Here is a 24,709-nt window from a genome sequence, read left to right on the forward strand (position 1 = left end):
TTATAAACAATATGTGCAAAATGAAGTTCCTATTTCTAAGAAAGCTAATAAATCAGCCAGACTCTGAGATGGTTAAAAAGTCAAATGGATACTATATCTCAATGCTAGTCTGCTCAATCCAATTAAAATTTGACAGTCTATAAGGAGAATGTGCAACAACGCGTCAAGGAGGCCTCAGTGAAGGACTTGAGTCTTAGTTCAGCCACCACTGACAGCACAGCCCTAGGAAGTCACAGGATGTTTCTCAGCTTGCAAAATAAGAGGGACAGTTATTCCTGGCCTGACTATCTCAAAAAAAAAGACTTGTGAGGAAGAGAACCAGTAAGATAGCAGTGGAGTAAGGAGCTCCTAGAGTCAGCTCCTGCTACAGGGCAGTTAGCAAACACCCAGAGCTCTCTGGAGCTAGCTGAAGCACCTGCTTGGGGGCTCCAGGAGACCAGAAGAGCATCCTGCAACGTCCTTGGGGAGTGGAAGGAGGAGATGCCCGTCTGCAGAGAGGACTCGTAAGTAGAGGCGCCACGCCCCGGAGGCCAGGGTCCATCCTCCACTGGAGGCACAATCCGCCTCGGGAGCTGTTCTGTGGCTGGAATTGAAAGCTCCACTTCCCCAGGATGGGGGAGGAAGAGACGGTTGGGGACCAAATTCAGCTTTGATGAGGAAATTCAGCAGTATGATCCCAAGAAGAGGTAAGGTTTGAGCCTGTCCAGGTCAGAAAGAGGCCGGGAGCTGCCATTTTAACTCTGCGCCTGGCATGAGGGGGAGCGGGAAGGACTGAAAACCCCAGTGCTGGTGGAGACCGGCTTCTTCCCACCCAGGTCAGATTGCAGCTCCAGCCTAGGCTCCAGCACCACCTCCAGCAGGGAGGAAGCTGCGGGGACCTGTGCCAGCCTCTCCGGGAAATTACCGGCCAAGCCATGGAGGCCAGTGATTGCCCTACTCTGGCAGCACAAGCCGCCCCAGGAGCTGCTCTGTGACGGGAATTGGAAGCTCCATTTCCCAGAAACAGGGGAGGAGGAGACGGTTAGCTGCTGGTTTCAGCTACTGATTGGGACCTTTTTTTTAATTTTAATATGAACCCATTAAAAAGTCTTGGTAAGTTTCATATATATTGGCAAAGTAAAATCATGTACAATTCTAGTATCAATGCACTTTTCCTCATATTCTCCTCCCACTCAATCATGAGGAAACATGATCCTGAGAAGGGTCTCCTGCCAGATCAAGCACACAGCTTTGGAAGGAAGGTTTACGTAGAGACGATGGGAGAGGAGTACAAGCCCAGCCAGCTCCAAATCACCCGGCAACCCAGAGACGCTGGGGCTCTGGCCGGTGTGGGCAGCACACCCTCTTCACAGGCAGACTGGGGCTGGGACAGCAGTCTAATGAAGGCCCCCCAAGGAGACCAGAGCAGAACTCTCAGCGTATGTCATCAGCCGTCCAGGTTAAGGCCTGTGCACCAGGGTGACACCAAAAGAGAGTGTTGGCCCCATCCCTGGTGGGTCATGGAGCATAGGAGGCATGGTAGTGGCTGCCAGAAACCCTAAGTGGCGACCCTTCCTGCCACTGGCTCTGTGCCTGCACAGCTGCACCGGATGTGGCCAGCACCCCGTCGAGTTACAGGAGCGGCTGTTTGCACAGACTGCATAATGCCCCACTCCCACCTCTAAGCCTGGTCTTCCAGGAGCTCAAAATGCCTGAAACCACACCTGAAGAAAACGGAACCAGGCTATGATTATGGAGCTGTATTCCCAGACCCCTGAGGTCCGAGCCTCTGCAACAAGGCCGCTCCAGCAGCACCTGAAAGAGGGTTGTCCTCTTCTAGAGCAGTGCTTCTCAACGCTCTGTGGGAAGAACCATGTTTTTCTTATTTCCAAATTGCCGCATATGGATACTTGCATAAATACAATAAAAAAATACCACAGCAATGTCAAATTACCAGAGTTTCTGAACATTTACTCTCATTCTGGAAGGACAAGTTTGGGTATCACCCTTTGAGGAGTTCTGCTCTAGGCCAGGGGATCAGCAAACTTCTTAAAGTGTCAGAGAGTAAATATTTTAGGGTTGTGGGCCAAATGGTCTCTGTCACAATTACTCAAATTTGCTAGTGTAGGGCAAAAGCAGCACAGAGAACACAAAAAAGAATGAGAATGGCTGTGGTTCCACTTCATTTATAAAAACAGGCAGTTAGCCCATGGCCTGGTTTGCTGACACGTTCCAGAGGGCTGTGGGGGAGTGCTACAGGACCTCAAGTCCTTCCACCTTGCGCATTGCCCAGAGAGAAGAAAAGCAGGGGGTTAAACCACGTCAATGGCTGTGAAATTTCAGGGTACGAGGCTGTTCTTCAGATATGGGTTACTGCACCGCTAGTGGTATTCTTGGACAGTCAAAGCCAAGTCTGGGCTGAAATCCTACACATACAGCAACGGAGGAGAGAACAAGTAGGAAAAGGGTTACAAACCAAACTCAAGAAAGGCGTATGGCCTGGAGGCTAAGCCAATGCAGGTGGTGTCATAGGAAGCTGTGAATTCCCACCACAGGGTCTCCAAGAAGCAGAAGGCCATGGCTGCTGGACACTGGCAGGAGCAGATGGCCATGCAGGCCACATCCCCCGAAGAAGAAAAGCTGAAACGAAAGGGCAACACGGACATTATGGGGCAACAGCCCGTGAGTATTCCCATGCCCCGCCCAGGCAAGCCCTTGCGTCCGCGCCGCACTGGTTTGGCTCTGAACAGCTTGCAGTAATGTGCTGCATATATACTGTCTCTTCAGCTAAACCCAGCCCCTGGGACTGTGCCTTCCATGCACTTCCACTAATATGTCTAGTGGCACTAGTCACTGATGACGTAAGATCACTCTTATTTTTTTTTCATTTATACATTGCTTTATTTGTATCAACATTTTTGAAGCATAATTGACCTATGATAAGCATCACATACTTAAGTGTAACAATTGCTTTGCCTTTACATATATGTACGCATGTGTACGCATTACCACCACACTGACAGTGAACTCCCAAAGGTTTTCATTCACTACACTATGATTTCTGCCTCCCACTCATTCCCTTCTCTCCAAGGAACCATTTAGCTAATTTTTTTCATAAGAAAATTTTTTGGTTTTTCTCTATTTTTTTTTTAAATGTTACATTCAAAAAATATAAGAGGTCCCCATATATCCCTCACCCCACTTCCTCCCACATCAACAACCTCTTTCATCATCATGGGACATTCATGAATGACAGGTGTGTTCCTTTGGGGAAACTGGCCTCAGACTTCTCTGTGTCTATTGAGAAAAATGCTTTTGCTTCTTTTCGGGACGTGGAGTTGTCCTAAATGATATTGCAGGGACAGATGCTGGACATTATATATCCTGCCATATCCCACTGAATGGACTGGGGGAGAGTGTAAACTACAATGTAAACCATAATCCATGTGGTGCAGCAGTGCTCCAGAACGTATTCACCAAATGCAATGAATGTGCCACAATGATGAAAGAGGGTGTTGATGTGGGAGGAGGGGAGGGGTATGTGGGAACCTCTTGCATTTTTTAATGTAACATTTTTTGTGATCTATGTATCTTCAAAAAAATACAATAAAGAAATGCTCAAAAATAAATTAATTAACATTCTAATGTTAAATCATCCTAGGACTCCAAAATAAACCCTTCTTAGTTGTGAATTTTACATATTCATCACATATGACTGCCGGATTTAGTTTGCTAATGTTTTATTTAGGACTTTTATGTCTGTGTTAAGCAAGCTTGGCCTATAATTTCCCTTTTTGGTACTGTCTTCACTTGGTTGTGGTATTAGGTTATTCTGGTCTCAGAAGACAAATGCAGGGATTTCTTCTTCTCCTGCTCCTTGTCACTGTCACATTATCACTGCACGTTCCGGGGACGCGAGGTGCCTACCGACTTCTCCTCATTGTGGAATATTTCTTCTTGTATTCTGTCATTTTTTACTGAGCGCTCATCACCGTGAAGCTTCTTTTTTACTGTACAAATCTCTCAAGGCTTGAGCTGTGACATATTTCTTCCAGAGTAGTTCTGCATTTGCTTTGGCCAGTTACCCCAGGAGGGCCATCGGTCTGGGACCCATACTGACGTTTGAACCTGGCTTAGGAATTCCTCGACCTCAGGGGATTTAATTCAATCTCCAAGCAGGCATAGGAGCTGGGCTGAGCTTCTTAGATGAGATTTTTCCTCCCTATCCAAAGCCAGGACTACCTGTTATTGACGGGTAACGATTTCTCACCTCTCATCATTTCACTGTGGTCGCAGCCTGATCAGAATTCTTCCCCTTATGCGTGGCTCTCAGTTCCCCAAACCGCACCGTCCACAGTCCAAAGGCCTCGCCCCCCATGGATGCTGAAACTCAAGGCCCAAGTTCCTGAAACGATTACCTGGAGCCTCATGTCAGCTCACACATCCACCCTCCTTCATTCTGGCACCTGGGTCTTTTTTTCTTGCAACCTCAGCTATTACATTTAAAATAATTATATATATATATTCACCCACATTTCTGGGTATTTCTGGCAGAGGGATTTTAGGTTATACAAATCTACCTTCTTTTAATATACCTTTATATAGAAGTCTCTATATAAAACCTTTTCAATTAAAAAAAAAGGGGAGGAGATGTAGGTCAATGGTTGAGCACCTGCTTCCCATGTATGAGGTCCCGGGTACAATCCCTGGTACATCCTAAAAAAACAAATAAACAAACAAAAAAGGCAATGCTCTTTCTTATCAAAAAGAATCCTGTAAAAGGGATTAAGTGTCTCTAGGAGATGGAGATGCTTCTATAAGAAAGACGACCTCTTTTTTTTTTAAAGATTTATTTATTTTTAATTACCGCCCCCCAGCCCCCCCGGTTGTCTGTTCTCTGTGTCTATTTGCTGTGTCTTGTTTCTTTGTCCGCTTCTGTTGTCGTCAGCAGCACAGGCAGTGTGGGCGGCGCCATTCCTGGGCAGGCTGCACTTTCTTTCGCACTGGGCGGCTCTCCTTATGGGGTGCACTCCTTGTGCGTGGGGCTCCCCTACGCGGGGACACCCCTGCGTGGCTCAGCACTCCTTGCACGCATCAGCACTGCACATGGGCCAGCTCCACACGGGTCAAGGAGGCCCGGGGTTTGAACCGCGGACCTCCCATGTGGTAGACAGACGCCCTAACCACTGGGCCAAGTCCGTTTCCTGATGACCTCTTAACTATCAAAAAAACATACACGAAAACAAATAAAACTATGGTATGGCTAACCTGTAAGGAAAAAAAATGCTGAGTATTTAATTCAAAATAAATATGACAACACTTTATCCTCCTCTTTTCAAAAACTACTGAAGTACCCAGCATTTCACTACGAAGATGTGGACTTCTTTCTCTCTGTGAAAAGTAGCCTCTCACACAGGAGAGGTTTCCTGTTTGAGGCGCAGCACAGCATTCCACTAGGCTGTCAGCTGACCACAGCTCGGTGAGGAAGGGCCATGAGGAGGGGGTCCAGGCACCAGCTGTGGGAAGGTGCACCTCAGCCTCTGCTCCCGAGCCCCGGGCCCCCCCACACCGTGGTGGCTGCAGGTGGCTGCTGCCACATCCTCCCTCCAGGCCACAGGCCTTCTTGCAGAGGTCTGGACTTCTCCTTTGTTTTTGTGATTCTGAGGCTTATTTCCCCTAAAAGGACCCAACTTACCAGCTCGACTAAAAATTTATTATTCAGGGGACGCAAGAGACTTGGTAAAAAAGGGCCTAAACTGAAAAACACAGATATGAAATCTGTAACAAGCCATTCTGATATTTCAAAGTCTCCAGAGAATGACCAGCTTCCACGCTGAGTCATCCTAGAGCAGGAGGATGACGTAACGTGATGACGCGCAGACCCTGGTTCGAGTCCTAGCTCCACCGCTCGCTAACAGCGTAACCTTGCCCGTATGCAACCTCAGTGTCCTCTTCTCTAAACGGTGGGACACTAGTCCTACCTCCTAAACCACACAGAGCACCGAGAACAGTGCCTGGCACAGAGAACACACTCAATAACACGAGCTATTATTATAATGATTGTTGTAATCACTGATTCCTGCTTCCATTGAACTGCCTTCCAACAATTTTTTGAAGATTTATTTATTTCTCTCCCCTCCTTCCCCCCCCCCCCCCACCGTTGTCTGTTCTCTGTGTCTATTTGCTGCATCTTCTTCTTTGTCCGCTTCTGTTGTTGTCAGTGGCATGGGAATCTGTGTTTCTTCTTGTTGCATCATCTTGCTGTGTCAGCCCTCTGTGTGTGCGGTGCCATTCCTGGGCAGGCTGCACTTTCTTTCGAGCTGGGCGCCTCTCCCTACGGGGTGCAATCCTAGCGCGTGGGGCTCCCCTACGCAGGGAAACCCCTGCATGGCACGGCACTCCTTGCGTGCATCAGCACTGCACGTGGGCCAGCTCCACACGGGTCAAGGAGGCCCGGGATTTGAACCTTGGACCTCCCATGCAGTAGGCGGATGCCCTAACCACTGGGCCAAGTCCGCCACCCTGTCTTCCTACATTATACTCAGTTACAGATTTTGTTCCCTCATTAGACTAAGTTCCTTGAGAAGACAGACCTAGACTCACTCAGTCTTCACTCCCCTGCTCCGGTTATGTAACAAATGTTTACAAGGTAAAAAAAAAAAAAGCACAAGGGCTATAAGTGAATTGTTTTTTCTTATTTTCTTTGCCTTCTCATTCTCATCCTTTTCCCTCTCCTACATTATAAGCTAGAATCTCTTCCCTCCTCACCTTTTCCCCCTTCCCTCGCCTCTTAGTGGGGATAAAAACTACTGAACTCAAGGTATGGGAGTGCCTCCCAACGCTCACGGGCACTTAGCTAAGAGCAGGGCAGGAGCTGGCGCAGCAATGGTGGCAGCTCGGGGCAACCCTCCGCCCCCCTGATTCTGTTGCTGAACACAGCCTCAGACCACTGCCTGATGCCACATCTGCTGTTAGGACATAAAGTGGTCAGCACAATGGTACCTCAATACAGAGTTAAAAGTAACCCAAATTTTGCCGATACTCTGGAAAAGTGAACATGCTGCTTACTGTATAGTGAGGCCACGTCCTTCTGCAGACCCTCGACCTGGATATGGGGCCAGTCGCAAGGCTAAGGTCTTGAGCCGTCTCCTGCATTCCAGGAAATCTTGGGTGTGGTAGAAGTCAGTGGAGGCCGACAGGGGCAGTCCATCTCTCACTCGTACTATCCAGGCGAAAAGGATCATGGACATGGTCCACAAGAGAAGTCATGAGGACGCCTGAGAAAGCAGGGACACCGCGTCACTGCAGGCCGGGTGATGGTGCCCGAGACACACCCCCCAAGAGCTCCCCGGGGTTGCCCCATCCTCACCCCCGTTATAATAAACGTCGCTTTCAGCCCATTTCCTTTCCCTCTACTGCTGCACCACTCCCAATTTCCTCCCCATCCTTACTCTCTCTGACAGTCCCTCACTCACTTGACCCCTCCTCTTGCTCTTCTCTAATGGGTTTCTCCCTTCTCCAGAACTGAGCCAACCAGGACACTGGAGAAAGGAATGGAGAAGTGAAGGAGGCAGGACAAGAGGGCTCAGAGCACAGCAGCTGCTGTGGAGGACACAGGGAGCAAGCCAGCTGGCCCTCCAGGGGCCGGAGGCAGCAGGGATGGGCCTGCAGGGCTGTGCTCTTCAGGCTGCCGGGAGGCGGGGTGCTGAGCAGTGTGGGGCCACATCCTTCCTAGCAGGGAGAGAGAGTTGAAGACCCTGAGCATCGAGCCTAGTGCTGGGGGCAAGGAGAGCAGAAGGCAAAAATGGGACTGACAGCAGATGTCCTCCTGAATTTCTGCAAATGTAGGACACAGAACAAGTCTCAAGATGACGACTGAGCTCACACAGATGGCTAAAGGAACTATTTAGAAGTTAGATTTCAGTAAGAGCTAAATATTTAGCCATGCTATGTAAGCACCATCAAGAAACAAAAGGAAACAGGCCTGAGTCCTCATGGTGCCACTGGAAAGTGAGAAAAAGGTACTGACTGAGGTGGGCACAGACCTGCAGCGGCTCAGCTGGCAGAGCACAGGCTGGGGTTCGGCCCTCGTCAGGTAATTCCACAGGGGCCTTCACATCTGTCCGTGATGGACCCAGGACCAGGAATTACAGCCTCACCGGGCCTGTCCATGTGTCCACCCAGGCTGCTTTGCAGACCCCACCTGCCAGGTCCTCTACTTGATCACTGGCCGTCGTGCACACACCGTGGACCTTTCCTCCCAGGAACCCGAGGGGGTAGGGTCACCTGGAATCTCAGTGCTTCTGAGATAGGAAAGGGCACCGCAGGCCACACCTCTCTCCTCCCCTCTGTGCCTGCTTGTCCTCTTTGCCTCTGCCTGGCCTCCCACTCCCCAATTCTACCCCACCCTCAAGGACAGTCTCCAAACCAGCCTCCCATGAAACTGTCCCACACATGCCCAGCTGGAAGTACTTTCTCCCTCCTTTAAATCCCCAGAGAACCCACCTGTTGGTTCTCTATTTTACTGATTTATTATTTCCATGACCTAAGTGCAAGTTCTGAGCATAAAGACTACGTCTGGAATGAATGAATGAATGGGTAATTATTCCTATTTGACAAACGTTAGAAACTGAGGCGGTATAAGAACACAAGACAGGGAAGCGGACTTGGTCCAGTGGTTAGGGCATCTGCCTACCACATGGGAGGTCTGCGGTTCAAACCCCGGGCCTCCTTGACCCGTGTGGAGCTGGCCCATGTGCAGTGCTGATGCACGCAAGGAGTGCCGTGCCACACAGGGGTGTCCCCCGCGTAGGGGAGCCCCACGCACAAGGAGTGCACCCTGTAAGGAGAGCCGCCCAGCGCGAAAGAAAGTGCAGCCTGCCCAGGAATGGCGCTGCACACACGGAGAGCTGACACAGCAAGATGATGCAACAAAAAGAAACACAGATTCCCATGCCGCTGACAACAACAAATGCGGACAAAGAAGAACACGCAGCAAATAGACACAGAGAACAGACAACTGGGGCAGGGGGAGGGAAGGGGAGAGAAATTAAAAAAAAAAAAAAAAAAAAAGAACACAAGATGGTAAAAGGAAAAATTAGTCTACCAGTCAACATACTCCGCACAGGCCATTGGTCCCATCTCCCCACAGCTCCCTTTGGGGAGTAAAAATGTGGAAAGCTCCAGGGAAAACAGAACCTTCTCAACGTCCTAACACTCACGAGCACCTTCCTGTTTCACGAGCACCTAGTAACAATGCAAACATTTCCTAAAAATCATATGTAATGCATTTTTAAATTTCAAACTACCAAGTGCATTAAGAAGTATTAAAGCCATTTTAAAAGGAACCCCATGTTCTACCTTCTTCCCTAAAGTTCCCATCTTCCCTGGAGAGTGGGAAACCAGAGGCACTCCTGTTCTGGGTGAAAGCTCCTCCTGCCCCTTTAGAACTCAGCTCAGCCGCCACCTCCGCCAGGGAGTCTTCCCGACTTTCTCACAGTCTTAGCCTCTGTCGTGGGCTCTGGTAGAGCCGTGTCCCTCGCCTTCACAGACCACCATGGCTGTCTCGCATTCCGTCTTTACTCATCCATGTCCATCCCCCTCACTAGCCTGAAACCCTGTGAGGATGGGCCGTGCTGCCCTTTGGCCAGTAAACATCCGAGCATGCAGCATGATGCCTGGCACATGGCGGGCTCAAACCCCTGGTGAATGAAGGAATGAATGAAAGAACGGTCGTCTTGGAATAACTGAGACAGTGGTGTCTGTGGGTGGAGGCAACACAAATTAATGGGCAGACAGTTTTCTAATCCTACATTATTCTGAAGATGAGTTAGAAGGACGCTTGAATTATTTTCTGGAGGTATCTAGCTTCAGCCCAGACCAATACAATTGGCCCCTGACTTCTGTAACCCTGTTACAACTCTTCCTCATCCAAGGAGCCCCATAACCACTGCCCCAAGGATGGCTTCTTCACTGAGCTCAGCCCCTCTGCCCCTTCTACTCATGTACACATGGGTGCTAAATCCTCAGCACGACTGGAAGGGATGGGCCAACTCCCAGAGGCACTGTGGCCGGAGACTGGCCAATGCTGAGATTTTCAAAAAGGATATCAAGGGATAGGGGCATGGAGATTAATTACTCTGTCTTCTACACTTTTGTGAATGATATATTTAATTTAAAAGCATTTTTTAAAAGACTTACAAGGCACTGAAAAAGACAGAGGGGACTATAAGGTCAATTTCAGACCACAGCTTAGAGTAGAAACAATAATTTCAAAGAGAGCCTTAAATTAAGATATATAGACACAGAGGCCAGAAGAAAACACAGTGAATATGTGAGATTCCAAGAGTCAGAAACAGGACAGAAAGAACCCAGGCAAAATAACACAGGCGATTTCGGGGGTGTGGAATAAACATTCTATTCTTTGAAGAGAAAGGAGTATGTATTTGTTCCAACTGTCAAGCCCAAAACATCTTTGACTGGCTGACAGTCCATTTCCTGAAGGAGCACGTGAATCTAAAGGAGTCTTTCTATGCTCTGTGCCAGGCATTGTGCTAAACCAATAAAAAGGAAAGCAGTGACATTTCCAATAGCAACCAGGAGAACCAGTTCTACCATTCTCTAAAGGACCTAAAACTGTTCTCTCTAGACTCTTTTTTATCTATCTCGCCCTCTGGAGATCAAACCTGGTTTTCCTCATATCAGCATCCAAGATAAATGAAAACTCTTACTGCTTTCTAGTTCTATCAAGTTACTAGTACTGCAAATTTTTAAAAACAGTTACGATGTTGACGTGAAGGTCACCCTGTGGTACTAACTGACACCTGTGAGATAGTATGGGATGGCCAGGATGGCCGCTACTTGATGGAATGAGGGATTTTACACTCTGCTGTGGAAGAATCTACTTAACTTTTTTTTCCTCTGTGAAAATATATTTTTTGCCCCAAAAGATGAAATAAAAACTAATACAAATGGAGGGGCGTGTCTTCATACCACGGTGCCTGGTGAAGGGCTTTGCATGTGCAGGGATTTGGTGTCGTGAATTCAGGTGGGAGCCCTGACAAGACAGCCTGTGACTAAGAGCGCTGACCAGTGTCAGAAAAGAACTCTTCCCAGCGAGGCTGTCACGTGGGAATCACACCGAAGACCAAGGTGGCCAGAAGAAAGGCAGCTGGACAGCCTGGCCCCGAGGAAGGGTTGGTGGGCTGCCGAGCTCTCTTTCTGCCTCAGCTCCCAAACTTGATGCTGGAAATGCTGGCAAATCCAGAAACGCCAAAAGGCCAGATTTTTTAAAAAAAGAGCCCCAACGAAAAAAAAACACCAGTTATCTCTAGTAAAAAAACACAAACAGAAAAACAATAAAGAAGCAACCTAGCAAGACAGAAAACTTTTAAGGAAAAATCACTCTACTCCAGCCAAATACCACAGAAAAAACTCTGGCCTACCCCTCACTAGCAAAGGCAGAGAGAAGAGCCTAGACTTGCACCCAGAGCCAGTGGGCAAGGTGACCCAAGTCCCCTCCCACCCCACTGGGGTAGACACAGGAGGCAGCAGCAAGGCCTTTCTGACCCCCACCCTGTCAGTGGAGACCACTATGGTAAGCCTAGACTAGCACCCCCAAACCAGCAGAAACCAGGTACCTGTCCCCTCCAGGCTGAGGTTCAGTGCAGTCATCTTGGGCCACTGCCCAAGCCAGCATGGCATCAGCAGAGGCCTGGCGGGGAGCGAGATCCCTTCCTCTACCCAGCAATGAGTAGACCCTACCCCCAGGGGTATCAACGGAGGCCAAGGAGGAAACCTGGGCTTTTCCCCACCTGGCAATAATGAGGTGGTAACCCTTCCTGAGCAGTGTGAACAACACCAGATACAAGAGAAGATTTAATTAGGATCCAAAGCTTTTTAACCTAACATCCAAAATGTTTAGGTTTCAACTGAAAATCACTCATCATATGAAAAGTTGGGAAAATTTTAACTTGAAGTAGCAAAGAAAATAAACAGCCACTGACACCAAGATGACACAGACATTAGAATTTTCTAACAGGGAATTTAAAGCAGCTATCATAAAAATGCTTCAGTGAGCAATTATGAACACACTTGAAACAAATGGAAAAAGAGAAAGTCTTGGCAAGAAAAAAGAAGATATAGAGAAGAACAAAATGGAAATTTTAGAGTTAAAAATACAGTCACTGAAATAAAAAACTCAACTGATGAGCTCAATAGTACAACAGATGGGACAGGGGAACGTGAAGAAAGACTATAGAAATTGCCTAATCTGAACAATGGAAAGAAACTAGATTGATAAAATTGAACACAGCCTCAGGGACCTGTGGGAATATAATAAAGGATATGTGCCTTCAAAATCCCAGAGGAAAGGAGAAAGAGGGCAGGGATGAAAAAGTACTCAAAGAAATCATGGCTGTAAACTTCCCAAATCTGACAAAAACAAAAACAAACTACCTATAGATTCAAGATGCTGAGCAAACCTCAAACAAGATAAACCCACAGAAATCTACCAGACACACTATAACCAGATATGAAAACTAAAGACAAAGAAAAAAATCTTGAAAGCAGCCAGAGAAAAATTATACATTCCATATAGGAAAACAAGTTTAAGTATTTGAATGATAATGAATTTCTCACAGAAACCATGGAGGCTGGATGGAAGTGGAACAACATTTTTTCAGGTGGTGATAAAAAAAAAAAAAAGCTGTCAACCCAGAATTCTATATTCAACAAAAATATTCTTCAAGAATGAAGGGGAGGGAAATGGACTTGGCCCAGTGATTAGGGCGTCCGTTTACCACATGGGAGGTCCGCGGTTCAAACCCTGGGCCTCCTTGACCCGTGTGGAGCTGGCCCACGTGCAGTGCTGATGCGCGCAAGGAGTGCCCTGCCACGCAGGGGTGTCCCCCGCGTAGGGGAGCCCCACGCACAAGGAGTGAGCCCGTAAGGAGAGCCGCCCAGCACGAAAGAAAGTGCAGCCTGCCCAGGAATGGCACTGCACACACTTCCCGTGCCGCTGACGACAACAGAAGCAGACAAAGAAACAAGACACAGCGAGTGGACACCCAGAACAGACAACTGGGGGAGGGTAGGGGAATTAATTAAATAAATAAATCTAAAAAAAAAAAAAAAAAAGAATGAAGGGGAAATCAAAATATGGTCAAATGAAGGAAAACTAAGAGAATTTGTTGCCTGCACACCTACCCTAAATGAAGGGCTAGCGAAAGTTTTCTAAAGAGAAAAGAAATGGTAAAAGAAGGAATTCTGGAATATTTGGAAGGAAGAAAGAACAGAAAGAGTAAAAATGTGTAATTAAAATAGACTATCCTTCTCCTCATGGATTTTCTAAATTATGCTTATGATTGAAGCAATAATTATAACATTGTCTGGTGTGGTTTTCAATGAAAATAAAAGAAATATTTAAGATGACTATAAATGGGGGAGGGAAAAGAGACATAAAGGGAGGTAGGATTTTTATACTTTAAATAAAATGGTAAAATTCTGATCTGAGGAGACTATGATGTCTTATATATGTGTGTGTGAGTATATATATAAAAAGAGAGATAGCGATACACTAAAAAACTACAGCCAAATTGAAGTGGAATTTTTTAAAAATTCTAATAACCAACAGAAAGGCAGAAAAAAGAAAACAGAAACAAAAATTTCTAAAAAGTGAAACAAAAAATAGAAGGGCAGATTTAAGTCCTACCATATCACTAATTATATTAAATGTAAATGGTCTAGGGGAGTGGGTATAGCTCAGGGGTTGAGCGCCTGATTTGCATATATGAGGTCCCATGCTCAATCTCTGGTACCTCCTAAAAAATGTAAATGGTCTAAATACACCAATTAAATACAAAGACTGGCAGAGTAGATAAAAAGACATGACTCAACTATATACTATCTACAAGAAACTCTCCTCAAATATAATAATATAGGTAGGTTGAAAGTAAATGAATGGAAAAAATGCAAGGCAAATAACCAAAAGAAAGCAGGAATAACTACATTAATATCAAATAAAGTAGATATCAGAGCAAAGAAAACTTCCAGGGACAGAGAAGGACATTACATAATGATAAAAGAGTCAGAATCTACCAAGAGGATGTAGTAATCCTAAAAATGTATACACCAAACTGCAGAACTGCAAATACATGAAGCAAAAACTTAAAGAAATGAAAGGAGAAATAGATAAATCCACAATTATAATTGGAGACTTCAACAACCATCTCTCTTAACAACTAAGAGAACAAGCAGAAAATCAGTGAAAACAAGAATTCAAAAACATCATCAGCCAACAGGATCTAGTCGACAATTACAGAACACTCTATCCAAAAATGGCAGAATATACATTCTTTTCAAGGACCACAGAACATACCAAGAGAGACCATATCCTAGGCCATAAAACAAACTTCAACAAATGTGAAAGAATTCATAGAGAATGTGTTTTCTGGTCACAATGGAATCAAACTAGAAATCGATAACAAAAATCTCCAAACACTTAAAAACTGAACAATACACTTCTAAGTAATTCATGGATCAAAGAGGAAGATCCAAGGGAAGTAAAGAAATATATTGAACTGAATGAAAACGAAATTACAACACATCAAAATTTATGGGACATAGCTAAAGCAGTAATGAGAGGGAAATTTACAGCATTAACAGCTTACATCAGAAAAGAGAAAAAAGTCTCAAATCAATAATTTAAGCTCCCACATCAAGAAACTAGAAAAAGAACAAAATAAAGCCAAAGAAAGGAGGAGGAGGGAAATAATAAAGACCAGAAATCAATGAAGTTCAAAACAGAAAAAGAACAGAGAAAATCAATGAAACAAAACACTGGTTCTTTGGAAAGAGCAATAAAATTGACAAACCTCTAGCAAAACTGACCCAAAAAAATAAATAAATAAAAAGGAAAACTTTAATTTATGTTTGTGGGAGGAGGGTGTAATATGGGAATTCTGTACTTTCTGCAAAGATTTTTTTGTAAACCTACAACTGCTCTAAAAAATAAGGTCTATTGAAAAAAAAGTAAAGGAAATAAACTGACAAAGGAAAAAGAGAAGACACAAATTACCAATATGTAGAATCAAACAGGGATACCACTACAGATACAGCAGACATTAAAAGAATAAAAAAGGAAAACTATGAACAACTCTATACACATAAATTTAAAAACTCAGTTGAAATGAACCAATTCCTCGAAAAGCATAATTGCCACAACTCATAAAATATGAACTAGATCATTCGAATAACCCTGTAACTACATTTCCAATTAAGGAAATTTAATTCACAATTTAAAAACTCCTGAAATCTCTAGGCCAAGGTTTCACTGGAGAAATCACCCAAACACCTAAAAAAAATTAATATACCAATTCTACATAACCTCTTTCAGAGAATAAAAGATGAGGAACAACTCCAAATTCATTTTATGAAGCTAACATTACCCTGAGTCAGAAACCAGATAGGGAAGCAGACATGGCTCAACTGATGAGCATCCGCCTACCATATGGAGGGTCTGGGGTTCCATACCCAGTGTCTGCTAGCCCGTGTGCAGTGCTGCTGTGCGCAAGGAGTGCCCTGCCACGTAGAGGAGCTCCATGAACAAGGAGTACACTCCACAAGGAGAGCCACCCTGCGTGAAAAAAGCGCAGCCTGCCTGGAGTGGCGCCGCACACACAGAGAGCTGAGGCAGCAAGATGATGCCAAAAAGAGATGCAGTTTCCCAGTGTCGCCTGATAATGCAAGTGGATGCAAGCAAAACACACAGTGAATGGGCACAGAGAGCAAACAACAGGGGGAAGGGGAGAGAAATAAATAAAATAAATCTTTAAAAAAAAAAAGAAACCAGATAAAGACAATTCAAAAAAAAAAAAGAAAAATGCAGACCAACATCCTTCATGAACTTACATGTAAAAAGACTTAACAAAATGTTAGCAAACAGAATTCAGTAATATAATAAGAATTATATGCCATGACCAACTGGGTTTTTATTTCTGGGATGCATATCTTGTTTAATATTCTAAAATTAATCAATATAATTCACCACATTAAAGGCTAAAGAAAAAAAATCCCATGGTCATATTGATTGAAAAGGCATATAACAAAATTCAATAGCCATTCATGATAAAAATGTTTAGCAAAATAGAACAGAGGAGAAAGAAATCTTAAAAAAAGAAATACAGTATCACTGGGAGTGGGTATAGCTCAGAGGTTGAGCACCTGCTTTGTCACGTATGAGGGTTGGGGTCAACACCCCTCCTAAAACAAACAAAACAAAAAACAAAAAAACAGTATCATTTACAATCAGAAAAAAGAAACTGGTAGCATAACATCATAACTGTAATTAACAGCACTGAATTATACATATTTCAATGTGGTTAAAAGAAATTTTAGGGAAACGGACTTTGGCCCAGTGGTTAGGGCGTCCGTCTACCATATGGGAGGTCCGCGGTTCAAACCCCGGGCCTCCTTGACCCGTGTGGAGGTGGCCATGCGCAGTGCTGATGCGCGCAAGGAGTGCCGTGCCACGCAAGGGTGTCCCCACGCGCAAGGAGTGCGCCCGTGAGGAAAGCCGCCCAGCGTGAAAAGAAAGAGCAGCCTGCCCAGGAATGGCGCCGCCCACACTTCCCGTGCCGCTGACGACAACAGAAGCGGACAAAGAAACAAGACAACAAGACGCAGCAAACAGACACCAAGAACAGACAACCAGGGGAGGGGGGGAATTAAATTAAAAAAAAAAAAAAATCTTTTAAAAAAAAAAAAAAAAAAGAAATTTTAGGTTGTATTATGTTACTAGAATTAAAAATTTAAAAAAACAATAACACAGGACTGTACAACAGAATGAACCCTAAGTTAAACCATGGACTATAATTAATAGTACAATTATAAAAATATTCTTTCATCAGTTGTAACAAATGTACCACACTAAAGCAAAGTGTTAGTAATAGGGTGGTGTATGGGAACTCTGTATTTTATGCATGATTTTTCAGTAAACTTAGAACTTCTCAAATTAAAAAAAAAAAAGACCTCAAAAAAGCTGTTATTTTTAAAAATGATGTACTTAGGTATAAATCTAACAACACATGTACAGGACTTCTATACTGAAACTACAAACACTGATGAAAGAACTCAAAGACAACCTAAAAATAAATGGAGACACACCATAGCAGAAGACGACATAGTAAAGAGTTCAATTCTCCCCAAATTGATTTTCAAGTTTAATTCAATTCCTACCAAAATATCAGCAAGAATTTTTGTACACATAGATATGATTATTCTAAAATTTAAATGGAAAGGCAAAGGAACTAAAATAACTAAACAAATTGAATAAGAAATATAAAGTGGGAGGAATCGCTATCCAATTTCAAGGCATACTATATAACTACAGTAATCAAGACTCTGTGGTATTGGCTGAAAGTAAGACATACAGATCAAAGGAACAGAGTAGAGAACCAGAAACAGACCAAAACAAGTAGAGTTTGGAAAAAAGTGCAAATGCAATTCAATGGAGGAAGCATAGTCTTTCGACTAGTCAACAAACGATGTTGGGCAACAAGATATGCATAAACAAAAAAAATTAAAAAGGTCCTTAACTAAAACCTCATACCTTATACAAAATAAAAATCATAATGGATCATAGATTTATATATAAAATGCAAAACTTTTAGTTCTCAATTGGTACAGAGTTTCTGTTTGGGGTGATGGAAAAATTTTGGTAATAGGTTATGGTGATGGTACCATGACATTGTGAATGTATTTAATGCCACTTATTTGTATACTTGAAAATGGCTAAAATGACTCAAAAATTTTACCAAAATAGAACTATACAACACAAAAAAATGAACCTTAATGTAAACTGTGGGGTATTGTTAATAATAAAAAGTGTGGTACAAAGGAACCACAGAAATGCAAATGTTAATAATAGGAAAACTGTGTGGGGGTGGAGTGGGCCTATGGGAACTCTGAACTTTCCGCATGATTTTTCTGTCAATCTCTGCTCTAATAAAAAAATATTTAAGTAAAACAATAAAACTTGTAGAAGAAAAAATAAAGTCTTCAGGACCTATGGTTTGGTGAAGTGTTCTTAAAGATATGACAACAAAAGCACGATCCATAAAGGAAAAAAATAATAAAGTGGATGCCATATCAAAATTTAAAACTTTTGGGAAGCAGCTGTGGCTCAGTTAGTTGGGCTCCCGTCTACCATATAGGAGGCTCTGGGTTTGCGTCCTGGGGCATCCTTGTGAAGGCAGGCTGGCTCACACACCGCGGAGAGCCGACTCAGCAAGGTGACGCAACAAAAGGGAGACAAGTAAAAACACAGAAGAGCATGCAGCGAATGGACAGAGAGAGCAGACAGCACGCTAAAGCCACAAGGGGGGGGGGGATAAAAACATTTTTTTAAACTTTTGCTCTGTGAAAGCCCATGTGAAGAGAACAAAAGACAATATACAGGGAGCGGGTTTAGCTCAGTGCTTGAGTAACTGCTTCGCATGTAGGAGGTCCTGCGGTCAATTCCAGGTACCTCCAAAAGAAAAAGACAAAATATAGTCTGGGAGAAAATATGAGATAAAGGGCTCATAGCCAGAATTTATAAAGAACTCTCAAAGCTCAACAGGAGAAAAAAAGAAAAAAAAAAAGTTTGTTACAAAATGGGCAAAATACACAAACAGACATTTCAATAATGAAGATACAGAAGAAAGCGAATGTAGCTCAAGAGATTGGGCTCCCGCCTACACATGGGAGGTCTCTGGTTCAGTTCCCAGTGCCTCCTAAGGACAGTGAGCTGGCATAACAGGCAGGCACAGCAAGCTGATGCAACAAGAGACACAAGAAGAAAAACATAATGAGAGACAAAACAAGGCAGGGAATGGAGGTGACTCAAGCAAGTAGGCACCTCCCTCCCACATCAGATATCTCAGGTTTGGTTCCTGGTGCCTCCTAAAGAAATAAGGAAGATGAACAGACACAGCAAGTACAAACGAGGCATTGGGAAGAAATAAATAAATTAAATAAATCTTTTAAAAAAAGATATAGGAATAGTAAATAAGCACATGAAAATACATTCCACAATCACTAGCTTGTAAGGAAATTTAAAATAAGCACAGAATGAAATATTACTACATACTTATCAGAACAGCTTAAATAAAGAATAGTGGGGAGCAGACGTAGATCAAGTGGTTGAGTGCCTGCTGTCCATGTAAGAGGTCCCAGGTTTGATCCCCAGTACCTCCCAGAAGCAAACAAACAAAAATAACCAACTCTCATTGGGGAGCAGATGTAGCTTAGTTCTTGAGCACCTGCTTCATATGTACGAGGTCCTAGGTTTAATCCCAGGTACCTCCTAATTAAAATAATAATAATAGTGGCTATATCAAATGCTGGCAAGCATGTGGAGAAATTGGATCTCTTAAACATTACTGATGGGAATGGAAATGGAAAAGCCGCTTTGGAAAACAGGCAGTTTCTTAAAAAAAAAACTAAACATTCAATTATCATTTGATCCTTCAATCACACTCCTGGGCATTTAACCCAGGAAAAATGAAATATGCTCACAATTGTTCACAGCAGCTTTATTTGTAAACAAAACATCCTACAAACGGTGAATGATTAAACAAACAAACGCTGGCACACCTACACCATAGAATACTCAGCAATAAAAGGGAATGAACTATTGACCCACAGCCACTTGGATTTCAAGGGCATAGTGTTGAGCGGGGAAAAGTCATTCTCAAAAGTCACACACTCGATGAATCCATTTATGTAACATTCTTGAAATGACAAAGTTACAGAGATGGAGAACAGATTAGCAGTGGCCAGGGGACTAAATGGTGGGGGAAAGAGGACCTGATAAAACTCTGAAGAGGTAGCCAGAAAGAAATCTTCGTGACAGAATAGTTCTAAATCTTGATTGTGGTGGTGGTTACACAAATCTATGCATGAGATAAAATGACAGAGAACTATACACATACTTTATACCAAAGTCAATCTCCTGCTTTTGGTATTACACTATAGTTACGTAAGTTATGTAAGATGTGACTAATGGAGGAAACTGAGTGAAGGGCTGGTACAGGACCTCTGTCCACCGTCTTTGCAACTTCCCCTGAATTATTGCAAAAGAAAAGTTGGGAACAGAATTAACTTAAGTATGGCTTACATAAACGATGCTCACGGCTGCTTTTTGTTTAAATGTCTTTTTTTTTTTAACATCTCCACTAGCAGAATAATAATGATCTTATCAGGTAATTCACCGCAGCTCTGCTGATTTCTGCAGGAATGGTGAAGGGCAGGTTTTATAGTGCACGGCCCTACAACTTTGTGTCATTTCCTTAACGAAAGGTACTACCAGCTCAAGGTTCATTACAGTGGCTCGTGGCAGATAACGATTGTCCTGTTTAAAAAAGGAAAGCAGTGGTATGAACCTGGAAAATCATGTCACATACACAGAAAAAGTATTATCAATTTTGCAAGGACAAAGGCCGCCTCCGCGTGCCCTGGACAGTCTCCCAGGTCTTAGCAGCTCCTTCCACAGGCCGGTGGACTTTGTCACCTAGCACCGGGTCTGTACCTATCAGAGAATTCTTGATAAAAACTGCTAAATGAAACGTCTACAATCTTTCCACCATTATGACTACTGTTATTTCATTTCTCTTTTAAAATAACTCCTTCTCTTGGAGCACTAAACTCAACACCAACCAGAGGCCTGTGAGTAAAGGCAGCAGCGAAGGCCTAAGGCTCTCCCTGTTCGCTCCTCACTCACTGCACTACCTTGAATTGGTCAGTTTTCCTCTCTGACCATCAGCCACCTTTTGGTGGCAGAACTCATCTCTAAGGCTCCTTCCAAGAATAAAAACCAGGGACCTTAAAATGTCCTCTGTGTTGTAAATGCAAACTTAAATCACAACTAGAGCAACACGGTCTAAAACATATTTCCCAGGAAACCCTAACAAGCCAATTTAAGGCTATATACCAACGTTAAAGCCATTTCCAGTCGTTTCCATGTTCACCTTATTAAAATGATCTTCACTGGGATCAGTTCCTTTCCGTATGAAATTTAACGACGATTTCCTGATCCATTGTCACTGAGCATTTTTTTCCCCTGACCCTGTCACAAATTTCGCCAAGGTCTTTGTACCCACAGGAACGTTCTTTGTGGTCTGATTTCTCCAGCCCCAGATTTCCCCGGGGTGCTTTACCCTCCAGCCGCCGGCGGCACGCGTGGACCTACCAAGGACGCAGACGCCCCTCGCGGCCGCGGCGGGGGTGCGGGGGCCCGCGCAGCGCCCCCAGGACTCGCGGGCCCCGCGGGCGAGGGAAGCTCCCTCTCGGAAGCCCGCGGTGCCCCGGGCGCGCCGGGCGGCGGCCTGGGGACAGCCCGGCCCCCTCCCCCGACACACCCCCGCTCCCTCCCGAGGGCTCGGCGCGCACCTGTGCGCAGGGGCCCCGCGGGCGCTCGCCCGGCCCCCAGGCCCGAGCGCGGCTGCACTCCCGGAGCAGGGGACTCTCGGCGCCCCGCGAGGCCCCGTGGGCTGCGCCGGGCCGGGGGCGGCACCGGCGCGGGGCCCCCGCCACCTCCAGGCCCGCCCCGCCGCTCCCGCCTAACGGGGCGCGGCGCCCGCCTCCACGCGCCCGCCCTCACCTCACCCGCACCGCGGCCTCCGGGAGTCCGCGCCCCCCGGCCGCCCCGGCCGCCTCAGCCGCCGCCGCCTCGGCCTCCGCGCGGCCTCAGCCCGCCTCAGCCCGCCGGGCGGCCCCGCCGCGGTCCCCGGCGGCCCCGGGCGCAGGAGGCGGCGGTGCGCATGCGCGAGCCCCGCGCGCGCGCACACGCCGCTGCTAGGCGACCCCGCAACCTGCACCGAGCCGTCTGGGCGGCGGCGGGCATTTAGCAACTCCCTCAGGGCGGCGAGCCGGGCGCGCCCCCCCGCCCGCCGCCCCGGCCCTCACCGCAGGGCGGAGGCTCGCGCACGTCCCGCGTTCCCGCCCGCAGGCCGCGCGGCCCAGCTGGATTCCCGCGGGGGCAGAGCCCGGGCCCGCCGTCCGGAGCTGGGGAGGCTCCACGTCACGGCGCGACACGCCCCGAGCGTGGGTCCGCGGTCCGCGAGGCTGGGCACGGCGGGGAAGCCAAAGAGCGCGGCCTTCCGCCGTGCTGGCCGCGGAGCCAAAGTCCCACCCCGGAGGGACAGTTCTGTCCAGTCATTCAACAACTACTGAGCACCTACTGTGTGCGTGGCCCTGCGCCAGTCACTGAGGACTCAGCAGGAAACTCCTGACACGACACTGCCTTAAGACAGGGCCCATCAAACAATGACCCAAACACGTGTATAAATACAGAGAGGTGCTTTTCAGAAGAGCAGGAGTTCTGAGGGCATTTGCAGGCGCTTCCCTGGGATGGCGACACTGGTTGAGTAGCAGCCAACTACGCCAGGAGGAGAGGAAGCGCTGCATGTGTAAAGCGCAATGTGGAAGGAAGCAGGGCTTCTCTGAGGGATTAAAAGAAAGCCAAGGGAAGCGGATTTGGCTTGATACAGCGTCCGCCTACCACATGGTCCAGGGTTCCAACCCAGGGCCTCCTGACCGGTTTGGTGAGCTGGCCCTCGCGCAGTGCTGATGCGCACAAGGAGTGCTGTACCACACAGGGGTGTCCCCCATGTAGGGGAGCCTCACGCGCAAGGAGTGCACCCCAAAAGGAGAGCCATCTAGTGTGAAAAAAAAAGCTCAGCCTGCCCAGGAGTGGCACCTGCACACACAGAGAGCTGACACAGCAAGATGACAAGACGATGCAACAAAAGAGACACAGATTCCCGGTGCCGCTGACAAGAATCCAAGCGGACAAAGAACACACAGTGAATGGACACAGAGAGCAGACAACTGGCCCGGGGGTGGGGGGGTAATAAATAAATAAATCTTTAAAAGGAAAAAGAAAATTTACAGAGCAAACCAGTACGGTAAGAGCCACTGAAGAGCCTAGAAGGAGCCAAACAATGCAGGACTTTGTAGGCCATGGCAAGAAGTTTAGGACAATGGAACACTCATCAGATTTTTACAAAGTGGTTGTAAAAAACCCTTTGGCTGCTGACATGAAGGTCTAATTGGAGAAGTCCCAGAGCAGCTGTGGTGGGACCAGCCTAGAAGCCAATGCAGTCATCTGGGCAAGAGAACAGAGCAGGGACTGGGATGATGGTGACGAGCAAGAGAATGGGACAGGCTGCAGAGAGATGTAGGAGCAAAATCAGCACTTGGTGAGGAATTGATGTGACAGGGTAAGGAAGGCGCTACCAAGGATGATCACAAGGTTCCACCGGGAACAAGTTCAGCTTGAACATACATAGTTTAAGGTGATAGCAAGCAGAGATGGTGAAGGTGGTGGCTAGATGTTTGGGCCTGGTCCTCAGGGCCGAGGGCTGGGCTGAGGTGACAACTTTGTGGAAGCTGATTGGAACCATGCAGTGGGTAAGATCACCCCAGGAGAGCGTGGTGGCAGAGAAAAAAGAGGATGCAAAGGAAGCAGGAGAGAGTGGGGGCAGGAAGAGATGAGAGATATGGGAGGAAAACCAGGCGAGTGTGGAGTCAAAACAACAGTGACTGAGAGGGCAGATGGAACAACAATGACAAACGCTGTGGAAAGGTCAAGCAAGATAAAGACTAGGTCATTTGTGCCTGAGAGCACTCTTAGTGACGTGGTGAGGCTCGAGTCACCCAGGGACTCCCGGATGGGGAAGGGAAAGCCATGGATTTCTCCCGTGTATACTGCTTTTCACACTGTGACGTCGCTTCTCCCACAGCTTTCCCTACATGCTGGACCAGGTTGGCCCCTGCCCCTGCCCCATATTAACCCCGTTTCACATTATTGTCATTCCTCGTTTGTCTGAAGAGGAAGAGGCCTGAGATGGAGCTGGGTAGCCCTGAGCAAGGCCTGCTCCTGATGCTTCCTCCTCTGCCCACGGTGTTCTCCGGACCTAGGGACTCTCCCTGGGCAGGCACCCTATTGTGGGGTTAACAACACATGCTTGGGTGCCAGGAAGCCCCGAGTCCTGCCTCAGCTCAGGTGTGTCGGCCCGCTTCGCTCACCAGGTTTACCCTTCTGGAAACGGGACAGAAGCTGTCTTCTCATGGGATTGAGTTAAGGATGGTGGAGGGAGAGCCCAGGAAAGTGGATGAGCCTACTCTGGATCAAGGCCACCACGCAGGAAGGCAGACGTGCCCCCAGACACCTGCAGACGACAGGTTCCCAAGATCTCCCTCCTACATGAAGAGGCTGCTGCTCACTCTGCTGCAGGGGAACTGACCCTGTTCCCATCCCCGTCATGGATGGGCTGGGCATGAAAGAAAACAACCACTGAAGAAGTGACCCATGGGCTACTTGAAGGACCATGGCCAGCAGACCAGTAAGTCTCACTCCTGGGGAGATACAGCCAACACCAGGTGCACAGGCCTGCGTCTTAGTGGCCATCAGGAACAGCTGGTGTGGTGCCAGCTTCCTCCTTGCATCTTGCAGCAACCCACCTCTGTAATACGGCACATAGGCAGTACATGGTAATAGTTAAGTGAGTGGCCTAGAGCCAGACTGGCTGTGTTCGGCACTGGCTTGGCCTTAATAGCTATGGGACTTTCGGCAGGTTACTTAACCTCCCTATTTCCTCATCTGTGAAATGAAAATAATTTTTTATGGTTGTAAATGTAGTAAGCATTCTTATTGTCCAGATGAAATCTGGACACATACGCAAATGTT

At 46.3% G+C, this 24,709-nt stretch overlaps 1 protein-coding gene across 8 annotated transcripts in view; it reads right to left on the reverse strand.

The window, feature by feature from the left end:
- The window catches only part of SEC22C (SEC22 homolog C, vesicle trafficking protein), a 47,612-nt gene that overhangs the window by 9,349 nt on the left and 13,554 nt on the right, over nucleotides 1-24,709 (reverse strand). For 2 of the 8 annotated variants that reach the window (XM_004448630.5, XM_058288944.2), the window contains exons 2-3: nucleotides 7,048-7,256; nucleotides 2,456-2,619 (exon numbers count right to left, since the gene is read on the reverse strand). In XM_004448630.5, coding sequence (XP_004448687.1) covers nucleotides 2,456-2,619; nucleotides 7,048-7,229 — 346 coding nt within the window. In that variant the 5' untranslated portion in view covers nucleotides 7,230-7,256. Of the gene's footprint in view, nucleotides 1-2,455; nucleotides 2,620-7,047; nucleotides 7,257-7,454; nucleotides 7,785-20,137; nucleotides 20,372-21,619; nucleotides 21,761-21,924; nucleotides 22,059-24,709 lie in introns of those variants that run through there. The other 6 variants (XM_004448629.4, XM_058288946.1, XM_058288947.1 and 3 more) reach the window with 6 other exon arrangements.

Source organism: Dasypus novemcinctus, chromosome 26 (assembly GCF_030445035.2).
Source record: "Dasypus novemcinctus isolate mDasNov1 chromosome 26, mDasNov1.1.hap2, whole genome shotgun sequence".
NCBI classification, from domain to species: Eukaryota; Metazoa; Chordata; class Mammalia; order Cingulata; family Dasypodidae; genus Dasypus; species Dasypus novemcinctus.